Source organism: Acanthisitta chloris, unplaced genomic scaffold, assembly GCF_000695815.1.
Source record: "Acanthisitta chloris isolate BGI_N310 unplaced genomic scaffold, ASM69581v1 scaffold15416, whole genome shotgun sequence".
NCBI lineage: Eukaryota > Metazoa > Chordata > Aves > Passeriformes > Acanthisittidae > Acanthisitta > Acanthisitta chloris.
This window is the reverse complement of record NW_008678875.1, coordinates 1-26,719: the sequence shown is the minus strand read 5'-3', so window position 1 is coordinate 26,719 and position 26,719 is coordinate 1. Positions and strand designations below refer to the sequence as shown.

Here is a 26,719-nt window from a genome sequence, read left to right as displayed (position 1 = left end):
GGGTAAGTCAACATGATGAAGGACATGGAGTTGACTGGAGCACCTCATCTACACAGACAGACTGAGAGAGTTGCGGCTGTTCAGCCTCAGGAAAGAAGGTTGCATGGAGACCTACGAGCAACCTGCCAGGGTCTCAGGGGGCTCCAGGGAAGCTGGAGAAGGACTCTGCATCAAGAACTGTAGTGACAGGACAAGGGGTGATGGATTCAGACTGAAAGAGGGGGGAATTTAGATCAGATATATGGAAGCTACACAGACAGACTGAGAGAGTTGCGGCTGTTCAGCCTCAGGAAAGAAGGTTGCATGGAGACCTACGAGCAACCTGCCAGGGTCTCAGGGGGCTCCAGGGAAGCTGGAGAAGGACTCTGCATCAAGAACTGTAGTGACAGGACAAGGGGTGATGGATTCAGACTGAAAGAGGGGGGAATTTAGATCAGATATATGGAAGCAATTCTTCCCTGTTGCTGAGGCAAGGGTGGTGAGACACTAGCACAGGTTGCCCAGGGAGGTAGCGGATGCCCCAACCCTGGCAGTGTTCAAGGCCAGGCTGGATGAAGCCTTGGTCTAGGGGGCAGGTGTCACTGCCCATGGCAGGGAGTCGAATGAGATGCTCTCTAAGGTCCCTTCCAACCCAAACCAGTCTGTGATTCTATGGAGATCCCAGTCTGTTTCCTGTTTTTGACTCAGGACCTCAATTGCACAGATCACTCTTCCCTGGCCTGAAAAACCTGCCCTTGTGCTGAGTCAGCTCAGCAGCCCTTCCCACAGAGGCTGCTTTATTGTTCATTAGGAAACACTTAGAGGTGTGCAGGCTGGCTGAACACGCTTACGGCTACACTTTCACGCTGAGGAGGCGTCACGCTGTGGAACTAACTGCTCTTCAATTGTTCCATTACAACGACACTTACGAGGGGAGATAGTCTTCATTCCAGTGAAATAAATACATTTCATTTTACTCGCCTTTTTAAGGCTAACATTCATATTATGCCTGAAAGGTAGATTTACTGCAGCTTTTATTACTGGGTACTTAATTTAGGACAGCTTCTCTTCATAGACCTGACAGAGCAGAGCTGAAACACATGCTCCATGGTTTTATGGGACTTCAGAAAATGTTCTGCTGCAGCCAGTATTGTCTGTAATTGTAATAATTCCATAGTGGTGTAGCATTTTGCTGTAGATTGCGGAGTTTCAGTACTAGTAGAGTTTTCTTCTCTGGAGGAGAAGCTTTATTTCCTAAGCAAAGTAAGTATTTTTAAAGTAAGTACTTTTAAGAGTTGTTTATTTTCACTAGTAATGAAAGTGAGAATTTATTTTTTTTTACATTTGTACTACATGAGCAAGTAACTCCTTAGTAGGAGACTAAAAAATTTACTACCAAAGCAGCTGGGGCCTGTTCCTTACTTATAACTGTTAGACTTTCGGTTATAAGGGAGTCAGAGAGGGAATCTGTGTTAGGAACTGCAGTGATATGACAAGGGGTAATGGTTTCAAACTGAAGGAGGCAAATTCTAGGTTGGATGTGAGAAAAAATTTTTCACTCTAAGGCTGGTAAGACACTGGCACAGGTTGCCCAGGGACATGGTGGCTGCACCGACCCTGGCAGTGTTCAAGGTCAGGCTTTATGAGGCCTTGAGCAACCTGATCTAGTGAGGAGGTGTCCCCGCCCATGGCACGGGGTCGGGGCTAGATCATCTGTAAAGTCCATTCCAACCCCTAAATTCTATGCTTCCAACCTGAACAATTTAATGATCCTAAGACATGATTCTACTGAATTTGAAGCTGTGATCGAAAATACATTCAAAAGTTTGATATGGGATTTAGCTGTGCTCTTGCTTTCTTGTTTCCTCAGTGCAATTTGTCTGGCTGAGGGAGGAATGTGTTTTAGAGAGGTCCTTTGTCCCATGAACCACAGAGTCACAGAATGGTGTGGGTTGAAAGCTCCTAAAGCCCATCTAGTTCCAATCCCCCAAAGGAAAATTGTACTCATGTAGGTTCCATGGTACACAACAGCCACATCAATTATACAGCGCAATTCCTAAATTAGGCACAAAAAAGGAACAAGTAAGCAAAATAGATTGTATTCATTAAAGTTTCCCTACTCTGTGACTCACTCTAATGGCTTTGCCAATTAAAATAATTGTCATATGCATTCAAACAAAGAATTTGTGGCAGGAGACCTTGTTAAAAAATACTGCAAATAGTTGTTTATAGATTTATAGAACACATCCGTAGAAAAACATTGGCATGTGGCACTTTTTAAGAAGATAAAGAAAATTTGAATTGGAGTAAATATTTCTATTCGTTATCGTATAAATTTATATAATTTTGGGTATGTTTATTTCTGATATTTTACTTGGACAATGCTGTTTAACTTGTACTAAAGATGGCAAGTATGTGTTGGACACTGCAAGGCAGTGATTTCACTGTTTGTGTGACTCCAGCCAATGAATGGCCAATTATTTAGCATGACTCTCACTTCTCAGGGTCTTCCTGTTTCAGAAATAAGCAGGTTTAAAATTTCTTTTGGAAACGGGACAGATTAGTTGCCACTGCTTAGATGCACACGTATGCCTGGTGCAGTAACAGAGAACTTTGTGCTGACATCCAGACTGTAGGTAAAGCAGAAGTGGTTGTGATTTCAGGCTTGGTGCAAACAGGCCTAGCCTATACCACTGCACTCACTCCCCAAATTCACAAGCTGAAGACATATTTTAAATTTCACTTCATGGACTTTGCAGTTTCTTAAACCCTGGGTGATATTTATTTAGCCACAGTCTGTAATGTTTACACAGAAGGTTATTCTGGGAAATGCTGATTTATTTTTTTTTCTGACTGGATGAATTGGATTATATTTACCAGGAATTCAGAGGAAGAATGTTTGGCAGACTGTTTTCTCAGATATAAATAAAAATGTTATCCAAGACAACATGCCTAAATTAGGGTATGCTTAAAAGAGGTAAAAAGGAGAGGAAACTTTTTTATTTAAGACCATATGCATCCTTCCATGTGGAAAGGATCACAGAATCATGGAATGGTTTGAGTTGGAAGGGAATTGAAGCTCATCTTGTTCCATCCTCTGCCACAGGCAGGGACACCTCCCACTAGGCCAGGCTGCTCCAAGCCTTGGAGAAAAGGAGGCTCAGGGGAGACCTTAGCACCCTCTACAACTCCCTGAAAGGAGGTTGGAGTCAGGTGGGGGTTGGTCTCTTCTCCCAGGCAACCAGCAGTAGGACAAGAGGGCACAGACTCAAGCTCTGCCAGGGGAGGTTTAGGTTGGATATTAGGAAGAGATTTTTTTACGGAGAGAGAGATCAGCCATTGGAATGGTCTGCCCAAGAAGGTGGTGGATTCACTACCCCTGGAGGTTTTGAAGATGAGACACTTAGTGCCATAGTAACCATGGTGGGGTTGGACTTGATGTTCTTGGACGTCTTTTCCAACCTGGTTGATTCTACGATTCTAAGACCCAACCAACATGGCCTTGGATATAGAGGAAGGATGATGGAAATATATACAATATTTACACCATCCTTCCTCTATATCCAAGGAGATACATCACAGATCATCATGTATTGCACCACAACCTCTTGAGAAGGGCTGAAATTTGTGACTAGAGCAGTGTGAGCTGTGTAAACTGTCCCCACGAGACAATAAGGTTTTTGTGTATGCATGACCAGAATCAGGCTTAACCCTATAAACTGTTTGAGCATGTAGAGCGCTTGGCTCCAATGGGATTGGGATGGATTACTTGTGCTTGTTAAGGGAAAAGATGAGCAAGGGGATGGCCAGGCCTTGGGAGAATCCCTGACTCAAAGCTGCAAAACTAGGTTGAGCCCTTAAATTGGTGCTGCCTTGTCTTGCAATATCTTGGAGGTTTGATACCTAGTGAGACATGTTTTTCTGAGGACCTTTGGGAGAAAGTGAACCTGACGTGTTGATGTGTGGTGAGGAAAACCTGGTGCTGCAGTAGGAGCCACAATGGCTCTGTCTGGCTTATGCTTTACCTTATCTGTGAGAAAAAAGACATAAAGAACCACGGGGCTTTGTCCTGTTAAATGGAGGATTACGTAGGGTATGGAATGTTTTCCTTTTCTGAAGGAATGGGTTTCTGGATGTGCTGCTGGGACCCCAGTTTGTCTACTGGAAGGGAAGGACTGGCTGCTCTGAGTCAGCCCAGCCCAGGAAAAAGAGGCTTGGGGAAAAGTGTATCAGAACAGTGGAGCTGGGGAGAAGAACTTGTCTTTTTGTGCTTCTCCTTCCTAGGCTCCTCCTCCCCTTCCATAAATCAGCCTGATGCAACCTGTTCATCCTAACATTTTATTTTAAAACCAGCCTTTCCTCTTTCCAGTAGCCTGTGTTCTGAGATTATGAGTATTAACTTCCTTCAGGGTCTGCCCTGTCAGGAGAGCCTGTTAAGGCTTGGGCTGCTCTGAATTACCCTGAGACAAGGCAGTTGCCAAAAACCACTTCACACATCCAGTTACACCAAGTTGATAGCTAACCTGCTCTGCAGCAAAACGAAACAATCACAGAAGCCTCTCATGAGGCGTTTGGCAGCAGGGAGTTCATAAATGGCAGAAACAGACATGTGGAAGTAGGCACCAGTCTAAGAACTGCAAAAATCATCACCATAGAATTTAGGGGTTGGAATGGACCTTACAGATCACCTAGTCCCAAGCCCCTGCCATGGGCAGGGACACCTCCTCACTAGATCAGGTTGCTCAAGGCCTCATCCAACCTGGCCTCGAACACCACCAGGGTCAGGGCAGTCACCACGTCCCTGGGCAACCTGTGTCAGTGTCTCACCACCCTCCCAGGAAACAACCTTTTCCTCACATCCAACCTAGACTTTCCCTCCTTCAGCTTGAACCCATTACCCCTTGTCCTATTATTGCAGTTCCTAACAAAGAGTTCCTCTCTGGCTCCCTTGTAGCCCCTTCAGATACTGAAAAGTTGCTCTGAGGTCTCCATACAACCTTCTCTTTTCCAGGCTGAAAAATAGTATATTATAATTGAGCTGTAATGGTAAAATAGGCAGAGCAAGGAAATGCAGGTTTGTTCAGACATCACACATATGTTCAGACCACTAACGTGTTTTCTTGTCCCCTCAGTGTGACTGGTGTGGCTCAAACACAGACCTGTGCCTGGAGCAGTGGTTACGGTGGCCATGCTGGAACGGGCAGTAAACAGCACTATGGCACGAACTTGAGGAAGATGAGGAAACAGTTCAGGATACAGTTATCAAGATGTATGTGCTCTTAGTGAGGCTTGCTCCTCTTTCCAAATGAAACTGGCATTGCAGAGTGTGATTTATCAGAGTTTTAGAAAAACATGTGCTGAGGGAATCATACTGTTCCTGCAATTAGGCTTTAATAAGTAATGATAAAATAACAAGGCTTTACTTTTGAGCCAAGAAAAATGCCTGCAACATAGGTTTCTACTCTGTCATCAAGCAAAAGATAAAACAGAATCAAATTCCAGAAAAGATACAAAACTTTCTGTGAAGCAAGTAGACAGTAATGAAAATCATACTGAATTAAGACTGGATAATTGCTGGGTTTTATACTTATTTTCCTGATTTTAGGTCAACACAATTGAATTTTCCCAGAAATTGTTATCCAGAACTTCAAATGGACCAGCTCTTTTTGCAAAACAGTCTCCATCTGAAAGTAACACAGACATTTTAAAAACAGCCCTAATTATAAGAGAAATTATGTTTACTGCAGCAGAAGTGGAGTCTCCTTTGGGATGGACCTGGAGTAATGGATGGCTGGGTCTCCTAATCTATCTAAGTCGTGCAGCATTAGAAAAGCAAATTCAACATATTTACACATGAAGGTCTGTGGTAATTTTTTAGAGGGCTGATGTGATCATACATCAAAGAGACTTGACCTCTGGAGTCCACTGCCAATCTGTCAGTGGGAGCCAGTGTCTGCCCACCACTCACTTCCTGCAGAGACCACGGAAGGGAATGCAGCATGAAAAGTACAAGGGAATATAAAAGCACTAGAACAACAAGCAGGTTTTTGGGATTTTTTTTTCTTTATCTAAAGGTATCGATTTTTTCCGTACATCCTTTGATTATGTACTTGATAAAGAGCAATGAGTCAGAGTGCAGAGTAGCAAACATCAATTCTCTTGCTCCTAAATGGAGGTCAGGAAATGAATACACTAGGTATGTTTGGTTTCAATTCCCTTCATCCCCACGATCATATAGATTCTATTATGCTCCCCATAAACTAGGCTATTAACATTCTAGTTCTGAGCTACTCCCACTGTTGGCCACCACGAAATGAGGGCTTGCCTGTGAATCCCCCAGTGACTGATGCCAGACTGAGATTTCCTTCCCAAGACTCTAGTCTAGAGACTTGACAAAAACCATTGTGGGAGTTGATAGGAAACAATCCCTTGTTTTGCAAAAGATGTAATTTATAACTCATTTTCAGTACATCCCAAGTGTTCACCATTTAGGTCTGCACTAGTTAAAATCACTGGGAATTCTGTCTTCAACAAAGGCAAAATTGTCACCCAAGGCTCTGATTAGCTATGCTGGCCACACTTACTCTTAATGATCAGCAGATATTAAAGGTAATAACCCATAAGGTGCTCTCTGTGTTTAACATGGCACAGCTTAGGTAAAGGTACATGTTATTTCCCAAAGGTTATTCTTAACTGATGTGAGATGTATGTTATGGGCACAATTAGTTTTCATAACCTTGCAAGGTAGTTAAGGGCAATTCCTGGCCTGGATCAGGAACAGCGTGGACAGCAGGACCAGGGAGGTGATTCTGCCCCTGTACTCAGTGCTGGTGAGGCCACACCTTGAGTACTGTGTGCAGTTCTGGGCCCCTCAGTTCAGGAGAGATACTGAAGTGCTGGAGCAGGTCCAGAGAAGAGCAATGAGGCTGGTGAAGGGACTTGAGCACAAGTGCTATGAGGAGAGGCTGAGGAAGCTGGGGGTGTTCAGCCTGGAGAAGAGGAGGCTCAGGGGAGACCTTATCACCCCCTACAACTCCCTGAAAGGAGGTTGGAGTCAGGTGGGGGTTGGTCTCTTCTCCCAGGCAACCAGCAGGAGGACAAGAGGGCAGAGACTCAAGCTCTGCCAGGGGAGGGTTAGGATGGATATTAGAAAGAGATTTTTTATGGAGAGAGTGATCAGGCATTGGAATGGTCTGCCCAGGGAGGTGGTGGATTCACCATCCCTAGAATGAGAGGTGAAACCTGGAGGCTTTTAAGGTGAGACTGGATGTGGCACTTAGTGCCATAGTCTAATAATGACGGTAGGGTTGGACTTGATGACCTTGGAAGTGTTTTCCAGCCCGGTTGATTCTATGATTCTATGAAATACTGAAGTATTAAGGTGCCAGTTCTAATGTCTCTTCCTCACTCTTGACATACACATGCAGTGGCTTGCAAAGGGGTGGGAAAAGATGACTTTGCTGCCTTAACTAGATTGGATTTTAGAAAGAATTTCTTCACTGACAGGGCTGTCAAGCACTGGAACAGGCTGTCCAGGGCAGTGGTGGAATCACCATTCCTGGAAGGGTTCAGAAGAAGTGTAGATGTGACACTTGGGGACATAGTTTAGTGATGGACTTGACACTGCTGGGCTAATAGTTGGATTTGATGATCTTACAGGGCCTTTCTAACCTTAGCAACTATATGAATTCTACTCCAAAAACACAGCAGCTGCAATGTCTTGAAATCGTAACTGAAAAGTTGACTAATAAAATTTCCTTACTCTATCACACCTGGGTTAAACTCCCTAGAACCTGGGGCAAATCCTACACAGCCCATTTCACATCTGCCACATACACTGGGCTACGAACAGACAGCACTAAAGCATTCAGCACAAGACAAATTGTGCTAGTCCTGTGCCATCTATCATTTCAGTTTAGTTCTGGATCCCCTGGAGACTCCTTCTCAAACAGCAAGAATCCTAGAAATTAATTTCTCCTCTTGTGCTGAATTATAGAAGTCTGAAGAAAAGAGTGTGGCATTTTGTATTCTCTAGGCAGCAGCACTTACCATCCCCAATAATATCATTTCCTCTTCTCTCATTTTCTCTGTTTCCTTGCGCTGGATATATCCACGCCAAACCTGAAGTGTAAACAAAACTCTAATGAGATAAATGGGCCTTGTTACAGCTTCCTTTACTGGGGCAGACACAGGAAAAAACACATAAAGGAAGGAAAGGCACAATATACCACTGAAACTATTGCTTTTTAACAGGTTGCCATCTGCTATTTCTAATTTTTTAACAAATTTTGAGGTTTGTTATCCCCTCACCCTGGTCTATCTTCTGGAATTTAGCACTGATGTCCTTCTGCCAATTTGTCAAGATATGGAGTGAAATCTTTCCTTGGAGATCACAGGAAAAGGCATGAGTTCTGAGATGTACTGAATTCCAAAGGGATGCCAGAAAGAGCAACTGCATCACAGAAATCAGAACGGAAAAAACCCCATGTAGTTTGCAAAGTCATCCCACATTGCCAGCGCAGGACAGTTTCCACTGATCTCATACCTAAGGTCCTGTCTTGTTTGGCTAAGTGGTTCAAATGATGTACTTCACCTTGCTGAACACCCCGAAAGTCATAATTTCTGAGTGCTTCCCCTTCTGTGAGCTGAGTTTCTGTCTACTGCTGCTTTTCTGAACAAAACACTGTGATTTGGCTTTGCCAGAGTAGTTGTTAAATCAGAAAATCACCTTTTGAATGAAAATGGCAGCATCATCTGGGCTTGGACCCATCTGGCCCTCAGGTTTAGTTTGCATTTTGTCTTTCAGGTAAATTTGCTTCATGAATGCTGCTCGGCAGCGACCTTGGCGAGCCCGCTCTGCAGTCTGGATCACTCTGACAGCTTCTTCGACTGTCATGGCCTTGACGTGTTTCTTCAACAACACAGCCAGAAAGGAATGAACAAAGAAAAGTAAGAGAGTTATATGTTTTGTTCATTGCCTACCCAGTTAGCAAATGAAACAATGAATGAACTACTTGTGGAAACTGCCTAAGGTAAAAAACCTCCCTGTCACAAACAAGCAGAGCCTCCTGTGCCAGTGCTGTCTTGCAATATCTTGGAGGTTTGATACCTAGTGAGATGTGTTTTTCTGAGGACCTTCAGGAGAAAGTGAACCTGACGTGTTGATGTGTGGTGAGGAAAACCTGGTGCTGCAGTAGGAGCCACAATGGCTCTGTATGGCTTATGCATCCTGGCTGAACCTTATCTGTGAGAAAAAAAGACATAAAGAACCATGGGGCTTTGTCCTGTTAAAAGGAGGATTACTTAGGGTATCCTTATCCTTTTCTGAAGGAATGGGTTTCTGGATGTGCTGCTGGGACCCCAGTTTGTCTACTCAATGGAAGGACTGGCTGTTCTGAGTCAGCCCAGCCCAGGAAAAAGAGGCTTGGGGAGAAATGTATCAGAACAGTGGAGTTGGGGAGAGGGACTCCCCACTCTTGAGAATCCTCATGCTCTCCATGGAAAAGCTAAATTAATGTCCTTTCTTGATGGTAATGCCCAGCTCGAGACAGACTATACCTAATGCTTCTCTATAGATTGCATGGCACTTACTGTTCTATGCTTTCAGCAGGGCTTTCTATAACAGAATTGCACAGAAGGAGAAACAACCTGCAGAGCAGATTCCTCATCTGAATTCCACTGGTTTTGATTTATGTTGGACTGCTCATAACAGCACTGCCACAGACACTGGAGAACTCAGTGGTCTGTCACACAGCAGGTAGGATTTCCTGAGTGTAAACAGCTTGCTACGATTCATGGCTGAAGTGCTGACAACCCACTGGCAATCCCAGAGGTGGCTGAGCTGGAAGTGCAGCACAGGGCACTGGATTCACATTGATTTTACTCATATTTATCCTGTACTTCTCTGTGGCAGCCTAGCAAGGGAGCCATGCTCTCAGGTGAGCTGGCTATACACCACATAGTATTGGATGCCATGCTGAAGAGGAGTGAGAGTAAAACTCTGAGTAACAAAAAGACTTCAAGACAGAAAGTGCCAAAACAGGATCTCCACAGACCAACATCAGACTAGTAGAAGAGCAGAGAATTTACCCAGAGCTTTCCTGTGGAGACCAGGAGGACCATAGCTGCCCATTACAGCACCTAGCAGAGATCCTGTGTCTGCCTCTGCAGGCTGCCTCTGTCTCTCTGGGGCTGTTCTATCCCTGGGAACTTTCCATCTGTTATTTTGTGGCACCAACATGCAGACTTTCCCCCACCAGCACAATCACCGGTGGAGAATGTGCACCACTTTGACTAAGTGGTCTATCAGGGCTGCCTCTTATGGCTACAACATCTATGAATGTAAGTCATCCAGGCATGTAGGCACAGTTGTTTATTTCAAGGGGTTAGGAGTTCCTCCTTGTAAGCAATGCGCTACTTCCAAAAGGTCAAAAGTATATCAAATCCAGACCAGTCCTCACTGGAAAGCTCATGTCCTTCCCAGTAATGACTTTTGCGCTGTCTAAACTCAATTTTCTACTCCTCCAAGCAGCTGCAGCTCTGTAGCTGCATGGAAGAGACTATGCTCATTGTTCAGAGGTTATAAACAACTGAAGGCCAGCAGCTGTGCTGACCTGAACTCCGAGTTCTGCCTGCTCCAGTGAGGAATCCTGGTCCAGGAAACTTCAGCCCGACTTGATTTCAGTAGTAGGTGATGCGGGTTAACCAGAGAAATAAAGCACCTACTAAACTTGCTGCCCTTTCTCTGACACTCTCACATGCATTAAGCAAAGATGATTCATTTCAGCCTTAACCAGACACGAGATGTGGCTGGATATTGCTAGACAGGAAAATTTAATGTTACTTTCTGTCTGTGACTTATCTGTAAACAGACTTTTACTTCCTAACTGCTAGAAAAGTACTTCTCACTTCAGTGGCTCATGTGCTCAGGCACATGTGGCTACAGACTACAGCACTTAGACATGATATGTAGGTATGAGCGACACTTACCTCCTCTTGTAAACCAGCATCCAGCAAAATCTCATCCAGGGCTTTCTCCCTCTGCCGCAGGACTTCCAGGTTTTCCTTAATGAAGTACCTTGGGATGGGTATTTCTAGGTCTTCCTAGAGGAAGAAAATCATATGATGCTTTTTAGCACTGTATTTAAATCACACTACTGATGAACTGATCACCTTTACCAAACAATTAAACTGGATGGAGTTTGTGGAATATTTTGGAGGGTTGGGGAATTTGACCTCTGTAACAGCTGCTGTTACTTTGCAATTACTTAAGGCCTAATTCAACAAAATAAAAAATAATCAACCCAGCTTCTGAACCATGTGAGCCCAGAACGCTTTCTTTGCATTATGGCTCAATTACACTATCAAATTGTTAAAATATTTGGCAGGGTTGACGGAAATTTAAACACGATTTCCACTGAGCTGAATACCTCTGGTTGTGTTAGCATCTCACTTCTTGTTCTGATCAACATGAAAAATAGTTCTGTTTTCCTGCATTTTTTTAACTGTTACAAGGAACCAAAGCACAATTCAGTTCTTCTACAGGTATTTTGACTTGTAGAGAAACTGTTCCTGTCTGTGACTGCAATGTCTCAGTCACACCTTAAAATCAGGCTTGACTAGAAATCGCTGTCTTTTCCAGCATTAAAAAAAGATGTAACTGATTTACATTTCTCCTGATTCTTCTCCTGTAGATGAGAAATGAAAAGAGACACAAACAGGCAGACAAAAAAAAGCCTCTCCAGAACTAGAGATACTGCCAAGTATATTTCTTCGGGGGGAAATGCGTCTTCATAGGTCTGGTTCATGCTGCTGCCATGCCCCCTATATGCTGTTTCAGGATCACCTAGGATATCTCCTCAAGACATGACTTTGCCCAAAAGGAACGAAGAAGGGATGGGGAGTCAGGCAGCACTTATCCCACAGTGCTGCTCACAAGGAGACACAGTCAAGTTACACAATAACTTGTCCTCAGGTACATGTGAAGCCCAAGACAGATGCAAGACTTGGTGCTGCACTATCAGTACTCCCTCATCTGTCTGCTATGGAAACTGGTGTGCTTTGACCTGCTCAGGGACACCTTTGACTTGATCCTGTGCAGCCTCGATGCCAGCTTTGGTGTGGACAGGTAGGAGGAGAAAAGAACTGACTGTAAGGACCCAGCACTGCTCCTGCTCTAACCCAGTTGCATGGTACATGTGCTGCTTGTGAGCCCTAAGGCCTTCCAATTTCTGAAGCAAGAATTTGCAGGGATGTGGCCCCAGCAAATAACTCCTGTGAACTGCCAACTCACAGATTTCATTACTCATTCCCTCGGCTGCACACTGTGCAGACCAGGACACCCCTATCAGGGCAGCATGAGAAAGCTTCCAAGCTGGACTGTGTTTATCCCTGATAATTTTATCAATGCAGAGGTCTGGCCTGCTACAAGTTTCTAAATATTTATCTTGTTAAGATCCCTGTTTGCACCTCCCAACACCCCTGATTGTTGATGGCAATGATTACATGTTGTACTTTGAGAGTGCAAATTGCTCTGGGTGGATTAGAAATCTGGCTTTCTCGAGGGATTAGAACTAAAGTGGTTTGTGCAGACACCCTCACGAGGGATGAGAGGGCTCTTATGCTGTCAGGTAGCAGTGTGAGTCAGTGTAGGGGTGATGAGTATCCCTGATGCCTAACCTGGCCTTTAGTTATAAGTGATTTTGGACTGTGACTTGTACTGACAGCAAAGACGAGATCAAAGACACAGCTCCCGGGCTGGAAGGGAGGGGGAGCCTGCTTCTCTTCATAACCTTTTTTGGGGCCCAGCATTGAAAAGTTCAGCTTGGGATGTTTATCCTCAAGTCAAATTTTCAGCTTTTTAGCCACTCCCGGCTCCACATGGGATTTGTGGATCCAAATACCTTCGCAATTACCCCAGGAAATGGAGTGACTGGATGTTGGAAGGCAAGTGCACAAAAACATGAGGCACAGAACTAGAGAAATATGAAGCTTGGCCTTACAGTGACATAGAAAAAAATATGCAATATCATCACATAAGATACAAAATGAGACTATTATGCTGTGTTCTCTGCCTGCAATCATGCTGGATTTTAGCCCATGATAATACAGGAAAAAGAAGGACTAGGGATACCCTTTCTGGGCAGACTCTTTAAGAAACAGGAGTTATTTGTCAAGTAATTTTGCTCTGTAACCAAGAACACTGATTATTTTATAAAAAAACCCACCATAAATCTTACCTATTCTTATCTACTATGGAAAATGTGTTTTTTGAAAAAGTCTGACCTCTCCTCCCTGACTGATTCCTCTCGTGGCAAGTAGGTATGTTATGCCTTCTTAAAGTTAAGGTGTGGTGCAGGAATTTGAATTTATGCTTGTTTTCTAATAGATGTCAAACATGACATTTCAGACTTGCCAACCTTTTGCTGCAGGTGGATTTACTGCTCAGGCATGAAAACAGCAGTGCTTAAGGATTTCAAAATACAATCTTAAGGATTAGTTTCCCCAGAGATGTGTTTATACTCTCTCATAGTTTAAAATAGTTTAAATTAGTGATTGATGTAGAAGGCAGAGAGCTGGGGAAAATTCACAGCAAGCACAATCCTAAACTGGCAGAATGAAATGCTGTGCAGTGGCAACCAGAAACATATTTGCAGATCTCAGAATGATGCCATAATGATATCAGGTAATTTATCTCAGAACTGGGACCCCAGTCAAAGCAGGAATTTAAGCTGCTTTTAGCAAAGCAGCGGTACCTGAACGTGACAATAGATGGAGCTGTCTGCGAAAGAAGTAACCACCTTTCCCAGCTCACTTTTCCTACTCCTTCCAGAGCAGAGCTGTGAGAATTTGCCTTATTGTCATATTCCCGGCTCGTAAGCTGTCGAGGGCTGTTTTACACCAGGCACTTCTCAGCCCTGGGCACCGATCATCCTCCAGCTCCTGCCTCCTTCACCTTAAGGGATTTGTCTCAAATGTCTCATTGTAGTAGTTTGTTGTGCCACAAACAACCTAACCAGTCTATTCTACTTCCAGCACCATCTGCAACCTCTGGCAGAGGCCTGGGGCCAGGCAGGGGGATTGGAATGAGATGAGCTTTAAGGTCCCTTCCAAACCAAGCTCTTCTAGGATTCTGTGAACAGAAACTCATGTTGTAATAGGTAATAAGGCATGTTCTGCCTTCATGTGCAAGAGAAAGATCCACAGAGCCTGTGCTATAATGGAGAAGCAGAAAGGCAACATATTGATCAAGTAGATCAGTTTTTAAAATCCTGCTCCAATATATAATGCTCATCATAGATCAAATATACCCTCCTCATTAATGAAAATGCCACAATTACTAATCACCCAGTACTCCTCGGACTCTGCAAGAACATAAATTGCTGGGCAGAACATCAGACTATGAGTAAATGTGACTCTTCTTAAATATGGGACAAGCAAGTCCCTATGAATTTGCTCATAATAGAGGTAGACCTACCGGGAGAAGCTTTAAATCCATCAGAATATCATCCATGTACTGACACTCGGAGTTCTCCAGTCTCACCATCTCTTTTTTTATCTCCAGGATCCGGCCAATCACGCCATCCAGCACCTGCTGGATCAGTGCCCGCTTCTGCTGGTGAATGAGCTGGTCATGGGCTGTCTCCAGGTTTCGGAAGCTTTGCACGTATTTGATGTAGGCAGTGGCTAGCATCTTGAACACTTTGGTGCAGTCCTTTTGCGGCTGGAGGAACTCTTGGCTTTCAGTCTGAAGCAGGATGTCAAGCTCCTTCTGGGCAACTGCCCACATCGTATTGTAAGTGCTGGTTGAAAAGAGGAGACTGGGTTCACCTGACATGAATGCAAGAGTTAGCACACAATGGTCATAGAATTTTGGGGGTTGGAATGGAGCTTATAGATCATTCAGACCCAACCCCTGCCCTGGGCAGGGGCACCTGACACCAGACCAGGTTTCTCAAGGCTTCATCCAAGCTGGCTTTGAATGCTGCCAGGGTTGGGGCAGCCACAGCCTCCCTGGGCAACCTGTTCCCAGGTTTGCCAGATGTCAGGGATCTGTGTGTGCAAGCCTGGAAACGTGAACTGTTGCACTTATAAAGAGATTTTAACTACAAAGTATCTTTGGAACCATTAGGAGAAGTTTCTCTTTTCGTTTATTTTAATAATCGGAATCTTTAAATGCTGTTTATTAATGAAAGCTTACAAGTTAAAAGCTTTTCAACTTCATTCTTAACATGCTTGAAGCATCCTCCAAATGCTTGAAGCTACAGCCCCAGTAGTATCAGGAGTTTCATGCAGCTGTGCTGACTGAGAAGGCGGTTTAATAAAACAGGTGTCTCCTCCCAAAGCCCTTATGATGGGGAAAGGTCTATTTTAGGTCTCTGCATGTTTGGGATGAAGAGCAATTCCTGTTTCTAAAGCTTGTGCTGCTGTTCTGCCTTTCTGAAGTGGTTGCTCTAACTGCAGGGGAAGGGTGGTGTTGATGCCCATGCTAGAGTGAGGCTGTGGGTGCTACTTCAAATGTAAAGTGAGGAAAATGATTTATTTCTATGGTAGCAACTGTTGCATTCCGAGCAATTACTAAATATCTGCTCCAGTAGCTACAGGGCTATGTGGCATGGAAGTTGTCACCTAAGGTCACCTTCATTTCCAGAAGCAATAATGTTCCCTCGGCAGTTTTGGTAGGAATAGGTGGAGCTCTGATGTGAACATGGACTGGTCGTCAGTGGCTTTTCACGGGAGAAACAGATCAGAGCAGAATATCCTGGGAAACCAACCCAAAGCAGCAAGAAATGGACTCTGTGCAATTAAGCTTTTATTCTGAGAAGGGCTCGAACAGTAGGTTTATCACAGAAAGGCGCTAACACCTATGGTAGTGGAGACACTTTTAGGCCCTGTTCTCCTCTGTAACCTCTCTTGGCCAGGGGGAGACTCCCTTGGAAGTGACAGGTGCCACAAAAACTTATGTCTTTGAAAATGCTTCTCTAGTAGCAGAGCTAAGAAATTCCTCCTGCACTGAGACTCAGCAATGTTGGAAGAAAATAATTTTTGGTTCATGTTGTCAGGTTTGCAGGTGGAGGGGAAAACAGTGGGTATGGAAACAGGGAAAGCTGACTTTTGTTTCACAGGCCTAGAAATAAAGGCTATTGCCCTCAGTGGTGCAGTCTAGGCCCATCCATGTCCTGAACCAAGTTACTGCTTGCCATTACTAGAGCTTCTCAAAGAAGCAGGGCAGCAAAAGGCCCTGCCTGCATTAGATAACCTTTCAGAGCAGACCTTGTGCTGGCCTGAGCAGCACTGAGGTGATGCTGATATATTAATTTCAAGAAGAGAGCTGGGCAGCTGTTAACATTGCTTGTGCTTGGTAATAAAGGCCTAAGTTGGAGCTCTGTCAGCTATCTTATCGTCCCCAGCCCCAGAGTACAGAATGACCTGAGGCTTGTGCTGCAGGGGAGACCTGTGAGGCAGACAGGACAAACTCCAGGCCATGACTGTCCCAGGCCTGGGGTGTGTGCTGCACATCCTGGATGCTGACAGGGCTGTTGGGACTCCCTGGAGCAGCCAGCAAAAACCACTGACAACCTGAACCCTACTATTGAATTTGCACCATTAACTTCTTAAAGTGGGTATTATACTCTTCAGCCGACCTGGATTTCTGCAGGATGCAGCTGGTGTTGCTTTTCCTAATGCCTCTGCAGCCCACCCAGGTCTTTCCCCTTCCTTTTTTCCTGCTTCATTTACATCCCGTTTCACCACCCTTATCACTCAATTGCAGCAATTAACCCAGGTGCAGATGATAATCAGAATAAACCCAGCAGAGTGGAGAAGACTGGCAAGAACAAAACCAGCATTAGCTTGGAGCTCTGATGGGTGATCAATGGGACTTTTGAACACTTCCTCTGGAGTCAGGACATGGAAGGACATTTGCTGGCGGGAGGTTCACGGGGCTTTCCAGCTCAGGAGGAAACAGCACTGTACTTCTCTGGGACTTCTCACAGCCAGTGAGGATGGTATAAATCTTGGAGGAAGCCCAGCCCTGTGGGCTGCCCCAGAGCCACACTGCTGATTTAGGAGCAGTGGGTATCCTTGGGCTACAGTGTTTCCAGTGCAGGTTGTTGCATGGAGACAGTGGATTGTACCGCAATGAGAACCAACTCCGCAATTGTCCGCTCCAATTTACAAAAATCTCCCTTTCTGCCTCCTCTGACTGAGGAATGTCAAGTGGTTCCTCCTGCTGAGCCAGCCAATATCAAGTTTCCTTTTATATTTTGAATGACTTGTGAAGGGAGGAGGGGGACGGAGCGTGCCAGCCCTGCGGAGTGCGTTAGCATCAGGCACTACAGATAGAACATAATTGCTTCCATAAAGCATTAGTTTATCAGATAAGCACTAAGATGACTGTGAGCACGTTGCTATGGGTCAGATGTTAAGACTATGGTTATTCTGGTCTTTTGCAGCACTGATGTTTTGTGTAAATGAGGGCAAAAGAAGGGACAGACCCACTGAAAAATGAAGTACTGAAGGAAAAGATTGACACAGAAGTGCTGAATTTTCAGTTGGGGTAAGCTGATAGTCCCTGCGTACCTGTTGCAGACAGTGTGACTGACACTGTGGGGAGACATGGCCCTGGGGCTTCAGTTTGTTAGGCATGTGATGGACACATCAGATGCTTGATAACAGGACAGGGCAACCACAAAGGAGTACTTCACTCTGAAACACTCTGAGTGTTTCACTAGAGGACACATGCACAGATATTGGTTTCCCCTCCCCAAAACAGGATTGAAATAGTTACTTAGGGTTTTACTAGTATCCAAACATGAGCCCTTCAAGACTAGACTGAATGATCAGATGTGCTTGGTGTTTATAGCCCTTTCTGGGGGACATGGCAAAGCTGAGGAGCCCTTCAACTTCAGAGACAAATCTGTTCAAGGGTAGTTAGAAGGAGTAACTTCAAGGCTGTGCCTTAAAAGCAAAGGAGAGGACTGCCTCTCCTCGCCTGTGAATCAGACAGCATGTGTCCCCTAAGTCCCTATTGGAATTTTTGCCTATTTGCCCAGTGTCCCTTTGCATTAAGCTGTAAACTCCCTCCAAATTGCTTCCACATGCCAAATGGGGAGGACAATCCAGCCTTGAGTGCACTGGCTTTTTATTTACTATTACTGGATCATCTCCTATGCTCATACTGTTCTGTAACGAGCAGTTTGTGAGCTATATCTGAGCTCAAGGATGATACTGCATCAGAGTTAGACTGGATTGGAGCATCTAACTAGCCTACTAGTGCAAGTAACCAGCAGGACTAAGTCTAACTTTCCTACTCAAGTATAACATTATTAAATCTTGGAAGAGAAGCTGTGTCCTGATCTCTCCATGTGTACAGCAGTGCAACTAATGCTACAAATTGTCATAGCAACTACAAAATAGGAGTGTTATGGGGAAAATAAGCAATGCTGTAATGGGATGAGGAAAAAGACACAAGGTGACTAAACTCTAGAGCCCCCAGGGTGTTTTCTGGCAGATTACATCTTGCAGGGAAGGTCAAAGCTTTAACTCCTCACTGATGTCCCTTCTCTTCACTCCCATAAGATAGAGAGTTTAAAACAAGGGCTTAAGAAGACTCTTTGGCCATAGCATGATTTCTAGTTTGAATCTCACTTTTTTTTTCTCAAAATACAGCCTGATCTCCTTATGTTGAGTGAAGCTTAGCAATATGTTTTTTTCCTGCTCAGGGTATAAAGAGATGTTTAAAATCCTGCCAAATTATATACTGCCTCATTTTAATATTCCAGGACCCTCTAATGCTGCATGTTTGCTTTACTCATCTCTCCTTACACTTGGCAGAGTGTGTTGGTATTGAGTACAGCCGAGGTTAGCCTGCTTATTGGTGTCAAACTGGTTTTAGGGCTTAAGCATGCCCTTCTTGGAAGGATTTGTGCTGACCATGCAAACTGTCCCTCAGAGCACTCTTGAGCCAGGAGGAGAATTTGGCATTAGTGGGGTTACATTTGCATGGCTTTTCTTTTTGCCCCTGAAGCATCTCGGTGTTTTACTTTGCTGCCAAAGGGAACACTATCTCTGTTATTCCAGGGCATGGCACAGTTTGCACTCCAAGCTGTGTCTGTCTCTGGGTTTGTATATGGGCTGAACCCTGGCTTCTTTGATGCCTGGCTTTTCTGGGCTGTCCTCCGAGGGCAAGAATAGCTCACACTTCCACAGGCCAACTATGGCAATGCTGTAGTAGTGCAATATTGCATGGGCCCAATTTTTATTCTGATAGGTTGGCATGTATAAAAAGCTGGAAGGGAAAACATTTGCCTCTGACTCTGCCCAGCTTTCTTCACCTCATATGGAAACTCCTCTGTAATTAAATGAGTACCAAGCCATCACAGAATTTTTGGGGTTGGAATGGACCTTAGAGATCACCCAGTGCCAATCCTCTGCCCTGGGCAGGGACACCTCCCACCAGAGCAGGTTGCTTAAGGCGTCATCCAACCTGACTTTGAGAGCACCGCCAGGGTTGGGGCAGCCACAGCCTCCCTGGGTAACCTATGCCAACATCTCACCACCCTCACAGGAAAAAACTTCTTCCTAATATCTAGCCTAAATTCCCCCTCCTTCAATTTGAACCCATTACCCCTTGACCCATCACTGCAGCCCCTAACAAAGAGTCCCTCTCCTGCTCCCCTGTAGGACCTTCAGATACTGGAAGGTGCTACGAGGTCTCCACGCAACCTTCTCTTCTCCAGGCTGAATAGCCCCAACTTCCTCCGCCTGTCCTCTGGACTTAGTGGCCTCCTCTGGACTTGCTCCAAAATCATGTGTGTTCAAACATTTCTAAAGCATCTGTGCTGCCACTGTGAACAACCTGCACCCTTTCTTCCTCAGAGGATCATAGAATCATAGAATCATGGAATTTAGGGGTTGGAATGAACCTTAGAGATCATCTAGTCTCAACCCCTTGCCCTGGGCAGGGACAACTTCTCACTAGATCAGGTTCCTCAAGGCTTCAAGGATGAGATTGGGCTGTGCTGGGCCATCTAACAGGGAGTGGGGAAAGCCCCTCAGGGTGTGTGAGTACAGGGGAATGTGAATCAGGGCTCTGGGAGCCTAGCACCTACTCACCAGGGTGCAGGACACGCCAGCAGTCACAGAGCAGAGGAGAGGGGATGGAGACGTGGGGCTAGTGACAAGGAAGTGTGTGCAGGGGCCAGTCCTCAGGGTCCCCTCCAGACACTTGGGGCCTGACAGGTCAGCCCATTGTGCTAAGCCCTGGGCAAACACGGGGGAGGGAAACCCTGCCCTGCAGACTGTAAAATAAAGAAACAAGAGACAAAGGATGGGAGGGGAAAGTGAGGCCCCAAGAGAAAAAAGGGGTTTGCACAAATGCTGTTGCTGCTTTTCTTTTTGCTTCTCTCTTTTTCAAAATCACCAGACACAGAAGGACTGCTGACAGGTCAGCAGTTACCTGTTCCCCCACTAATCTCTGCTCAGGTATTACATGGTGATTGCTGGGCTAAACGCAGATAGCCCCCTCTTTTCTCTTCTGCCTTATTACAGACAAACATTTTTGGGGGTGGAGAGGCATAGACAGAAACAGTGATTAGTGTGGTCTAATGACACAGCCAAACTGACTGAGTTGTCTGAATTAATTCCTGATTTAAGAGCCAATGCAGGCTCGCAGGTCTGAGCCTGTTTAAGCCTGCCTGTACTCCTAAAATACGATTAGTCTCACAATTATGCCAAACTTCTCAGCTAGTGGTGAATGTAACTCTGCCAGATGACATTTTAAGCATGCTCACCCTAACCATGATGTTTTACTTGGGGAAAATAAAGGACAAACCTCAGTAGGCTCTGGTTGTGACAGGGGAAGAAAGCACACAGCCTGCTGGCATTGCTGATGTGAAGAGCTCTGTGCTTCTTTGTCATCTCCAATTTCAGTTTCGGGTGCTATGACAAAGTGAATAGGGGATAAGAGATCTGTGTGGCAGAAATGCAATGGCAAAGCGCCAGGAAGGTGAGGAAGCTGCTTCACTGAGCAGCAGCAGCACCGCACCTCCGCGGGCCTCGAGCACCTGCTCCAGCCAAACGTGCAGGGACTGTTCTACAGGAGTACACTGCAAAGAGATTAAGCTGGGGGAGACACTATTCTAGGCTGAACTTTGCTGTTGCATGCTGCAAGGGCCATCTATCTCTCCCTCAAGCTGCTGTTCCTGCTGGGCTGGAGGCTGCCCTTGCCTCCGGGTTAAGCAGGAGAATTGTCTCCAGGGCTCATCCCCACAGCGTGGGCAGCACGGGAGGGAAGCGATTCTGCCCCTCTGGCCCACTGCAGGAGACCCACCTGCAGTGCTGCCTCCAGCTCTGGGGTCCCAGCACAGGAAGGACATGAACCTGTTGGAGTGACTCTAGGGGAGGCATCAAGATGATTAGAGGGATGGAGCATCTTTCCTGTCAGGAAAGGCTGAGAGCATTGGGATTGGTCTGCCTGGAGAAGACAAGACTTTCAGGGTGACCTAATTGTGGCCTTCCAGTTCCTGGAGGGAACTGACAAGAAAGACTATTTCCAAAGGCCTGGAGTGACAGGACACAGAGAATGGCTTCATACTGTCAGAGAGTAGGTTTAGATTGGAGACTGGGAAGAAATTCTTCCCTGTGAGGGTGTTGAGACACTGGTACAGGTTGTCCAGAGAAGCTGTGTCTGCCCCATTCCTGGAAGTATCCAAGGCCAGGTTGGACAGGGCTTGGAGCAACCTGGTCTAGTGGAAGGTGTCCCTGTCCATGGCAGGGTGGGTGGAATGAGATGACTTTAAGGTGTCTTCCAACCCAAACCATTCTATGATTCTATGAACAGCAGACTCCTCTCCTTTGGAAACAGCATTTCTCCTGGCCAGGGAAAGATGAAAGGATGGGGAAAGAGCTTTGGTAACTTACACCCCGCCACTGCGTGGCATTGCTGGATATTGTGGTGAGCTCTTTGTTGAGAGATTTATAGGCAAAAATAAGCCAGGCCCTACCTACTCCAGCTTCAAGCAGCATTTTTCTACTACACACTTTTCTGTGTATGGCAATGAAGTTTATTTCAGCTTTATCCATCCCATGTGCATAATCTATTTTTCAGGTTTTTTCCCCACTCTTCCTTACAAAAGGAATTGCCTACAGTTCCATGCACAAAGGGCAAATGCTGTGTCTGTGTGCTGCTCTAACTTTGCCAGGAGCAGGAAACTTTAAGCTCAAAGATAACAAAATCTACTCAGTTTCTTGAAAACTGTGGCCTTTTCTTTCACTGTTTTCTAGCATAAGTGCTGTTGGGATATTTCTACTGACAATGCCTTTTCCTAAAGGAGACATTGTACAAGCAATGCACAAGATCTCTCCCTACCTGCTTATTAAGGATGAAGGGAGGCATGGGAGGGAGTTGCAGCTTTGAGTCTTAGCTGTGATCATTTTGATCCTGTCTTTGATTTCCTGCTTTAACATTAAGCAAGATAATGCTCACCAGAGGTGGAGAGAGGGGCAAAGATGAATCTGTGAATGCCTGGGAGATGTATGAGGGAGAACATGCTAGGAATGCCCAGGAGGAAGCTAATAATTGTGGCGTTTGGATGGAATTTGAAGAATATGGCCTGGGGCCAGATGCTGAATGAGGGGATAGAAAGAAATATTCAGCAACAGCCCAATGGCTGAATGAGGCTGGGGCCCCGTGGGAAGAAAATAGGATGTGATCACAACATCAGAAACTGCATCGTAATGCAGCCATGGAAAGTGGGGGAGAGGAGAGTGGATTAGAAGCTGCACTGACATTTTCTTATGCTTTAGTTTTGCAACGTTAACTTTCTTTAACGGAGTTTTGGGGATGTAATCTAAAATACACAGCTCTCCTTTGGTTGCTTGTGTCAGTAGCAGAATGAGAAATGCTAAAGATCTTGTCTTAGATCAATATTTAACCAGTGAATGAATATAAATTCTATTTGTGACACGAGATTAAATTTTAAAGCGCTTTGATTGTTTAAAGCTCCTTAGTGGCAGTGGCAAATGTCTTGTAGCTGATTAGAGTCTGGTACAAATGGTAGCAGTGCCAAGACAGCCTTCAACGTGTCTGGGCTAGGACTGTCAGGGCAAGGTAAGGAATTACTGGTCCAGAACCTACAGGTCAAGGAAATGGTAAACAAATTCATAACCAAGGAGGAAACACAGCAGGAAAACGTAAATGCAAAAGTATCTATTTAAACCTCCTTTTCAGTGTCTGGAACAGAAGGTACATCTGTATGCAAATGTTGGGGGCTGAGTACTTTAGGAAGTGTGATGGGTCCAGCACTTTTTAATCACCCTACAGCTAATGGCTCTGCTCTCTCCACTGTCCCTAGAAAATGCCGAGCATGTCTGCACATGCTGAGTTTTCTCTTGGCTTGCTGCTGGCATTACTGACCCTCAGAGAATATACTGTGTGCCTTCTAAGCATCCTGGCTCTGCCCCTAAGGGGAATATAGCTGTGTGCCTTCTGAGCGTCCTGGCCCTGACCCTTGGGGAATACAGCTGTGTGCCTTCTGAGCGTCCTGGCTCTGCCTGATTCAAAGCTTACTAAGGCAGTGGAGTAAGACACTGCCGTGTGCTTTACCCTACACCTCTGTTAGAATCACAGGGCTTTGAGGATGGTTACCGCCCCTTGTAACTCAAGCTTTACCACAAGCCCAAAAACCACTTTGTGCTGCATAGCATTTCTATTTATGAAGTGCCAAGTTCTTTCTCATAAACCCCTTGCACTACTAGCTCTTTGCTTCACTGCCTTCAAGTAAGGCAGATTGTCCTAAGACATTTTTATCACATGGCATTTAAAATACTTTGGAAATGGCCTCAAGTTGCACCAGGGAAGGTTTATAGAATCGTAGATCCAAAAACCACTTTGTGCTGCATAGCATTTCTATTTATGAAGTGCCAAGTTCTTTCTCATAAACCCCTTGCACTACTAGCTCTTTGCTTCACTGCCTTCAAGTAAGGCAGATTGTCCTAAGACATTTTTATCACATGGCATTTAAAATACTTTGGAAATGGCCTCAAGTTGCACCAGGGAAGGTTTATAGAATCGTAGATTCCTGGTTTGGGTTGGGTTAGAAGGGACCTTAAAGATCATCTCATTCTACTCCCTGTCATGGGCAGGGACACCTTCCACAAGACCAGGTTGCCCCAAGCCACATCCAGTCTGGCCTGGAACACTTCCAGTGGCTGGACAGCCACAGCTTCTCTGGGCAACCTGTGCCAGTGTCTCAGCACCCTCACAAGGAAGAATTTCTTCCTAAACTTGCCCTCCTCCTGCTTAAGGCCATTCCCTCTTGTCCTATCACTCTGTGCCCATGTAAAAGGTCCCTCTCCAGCCTTCTTGTAAGTCCCCTTTAGATACTGGAAGGATATAGGATAGATTAGATGAAGGAATTTTTCCTAGTATCCAAAGAGATTGTCAGGTTCTTGGCATAGCTGCCCAGAGCAGTGACGGAGTCACCATCCCTGGAGGGATTTATAAGTCATGTGGATGTGGCACTTGGGTACCTGGTTCAGTGCTGGGGTAATGGTTGGACTCAATTATCTTAGAGGGCTTTTCCAACCTGACCAATTCTATGATTTATGGCACACAGCCAGGATAACCTCACTACATACAACTACGTAACAGTAGCCTCACTTACTTGAGAGCCAACTCAGACTTTTGTATACAAAGGGCTGGATTAGCCCAGCTAGAAATTTCATGCTGTGCACAGCTACAGCACTGATTATAGCAAAGTGAGCCAAGTAGCATCAATGTCAAATTGGAGCTCCTTACCAGCACCACCACCTTGCTCAGAAACAGAACTGAGTATATGTTTTTGCCATGTGGCACGGCAATGTGTATCCTGTGTATATGGATTTGCTGTTCAGTGCTGCCAATGGGATAGGAAATGCTAAGGAGCCCTGACTCTACTGAAATCAAATTGAGTTAAAACAGTTGAAGCACAAGTATTTCCAGCTATACTCAGCTTAATTCCTTTGGTGTTAATCTGGCTCAAGGAACAGCAGCCATGATACAGAGACTTGGTAGGAATGACAGATTCTGAAATAACTCAGAAAGAGGTCAAACACTACTTTTTGGCTTTGTTTTTTCGGGTTTTTTTTAAACAGTGCAATTTAGATAACTATCCATTGCTTTGTGAACTTCCCTTAACTGTCTGACCAAGCCAGCACAAGGCACGATCTGTGCTGTTAGAAGCCAAGCCCTGTATTGGATTCACCAGGAACCTAAAGAAGCATTCCTCAGACTTGTGGCTGTGCTGGGTCTGTGTCCTTGGACCCAGACTTGTGGCTGGAAAGCAGTGGAGTAGGTGGTGGTATCTGTTTGGGACCACAAATGTGTTGAGGTAGGAGGCTGGGGAGGGGAGAAAAGAAGCCTGGAGAAAAAGAGGCTCGGGAGAGACCCTTATCACACTCTACAACTGCCTGAAAGGAGGTTGTGGTGAGGGGGGAGTCGGCCTCTTTTCCCAAGCAACTAGTGCTAGGACAAGGGGGAAATGGCCTGAAGTTGAGCCATGGGAGGTTTAGATTGGGTGGTACTAGGAAAAGCTTCTTCACTAAAAGAGTGGTTAAGCACTGGAACCGCCTGCCCAGGGAAATTGTGGAGTCACCATCCCTGAAGTGTTCCAAATGTGAGTAGACATGGCACTTCACAATATGTTTTAATGGGCATGGTGGTATCTCATTGAAGGTCAGACTTGATGATCTTGGAGGTCTTTTCCAAACTTTATGATTCTATGAAACCCAAGGTGGAGGTGACTGCTCTAGTTCTGAGGCTGGAAGAATTTTTTAGCCTGTGGGGTTTTACCTGGCCAAAAGTTGGGAGTTTGGAAAGATGATACCAACAAAAAAAGAAACAGGAGGCTTTGAGGCTGCTACCACAGGTGCCAGAGGAGGAAGACCATGGGAAAGAAGCCAGGAGAGGCTTTGCTCACAAGCTGGTGGGACAGCAGTTTGGGTATGGTCAGGTTTGACCAGGTCAGAGCTTGAATGTCAAAGAGATGAACAGAAGGAGGTATCCAATACCCCCCGGAGCTGTTAATTTTTGATCTGATGTACTATTATTTACTGAAATTGAGCAGGCCACATCCAGCACATTACTGGGAACAGGAGCTCTGCCAAACTGGGCTTTTCCCAGGGCTTTGTGCTGCTGGCGCTGGAGGCAGCAAACAGCCAAACACCTAAGGAGGTAACAGGACAGAGGACGCTCACAGTTGTCTCCCAGCACTGTAGCACAGCAACAACAACACTGGCTTTCTGTGGGGGTTTGGTCTCTGGCTAATATTTCTGCAGGAAAGAGTATGGCTCTGCACAGACACTTTGACCCACTGCCATCATCATGTCTGGTTACTGCAAATAAGCTTGAGAAGCTCTGTATTGTGCTGAAAGCCCCACATTATGGGGCACAACCTATGAAGTGGTGATTCTGGTCCGCAGCGGAGGAACTTGTCTAGTTGTTTCTTAGGGGTTTTTTTTGGTTTTTTGCAAAGAGCCTAGTGCCTGAGTGAAGTCATATTACTGTCGACCTCAGGGTTGGACTCGATGATCTTCGAGGTCTCTTCTAACCCGGTAGATTCTACGATACTCTTGACCTAATCCCTCCTCGCCGCAGCCCCGCGGTGCCCTCGCTCGGCACTGCCCCGGGGAGACGCAGTGGGTGAACCGGTTCCACCACCGCGGGCGCTGGTCTCGGGAGGTACGCGGGAGGGGTGGGGGG

General features: G+C 45.4%; 1 protein-coding gene across 1 annotated transcript in view; it reads right to left on the bottom strand.

Moving 5' to 3' along the window:
* IQCA1 (IQ motif containing with AAA domain 1) overlaps window positions 1-14,767 on the bottom strand; it is a 91,721-nt gene extending 76,954 nt beyond the window's left edge. Inside the window, exons 1-4 of the mRNA XM_009077091.1 lie at window positions 14,456-14,767; window positions 10,969-11,082; window positions 8,708-8,890; window positions 8,029-8,100 (exon numbers count right to left, since the gene is read on the bottom strand). Coding sequence (XP_009075339.1) covers window positions 8,029-8,100; window positions 8,708-8,890; window positions 10,969-11,082; window positions 14,456-14,767 — 681 coding nt within the window. The remainder of the gene's footprint in view (window positions 1-8,028; window positions 8,101-8,707; window positions 8,891-10,968; window positions 11,083-14,455) is intronic.
* Window positions 14,768-26,719: the final 11,952 nt, after the last annotated feature.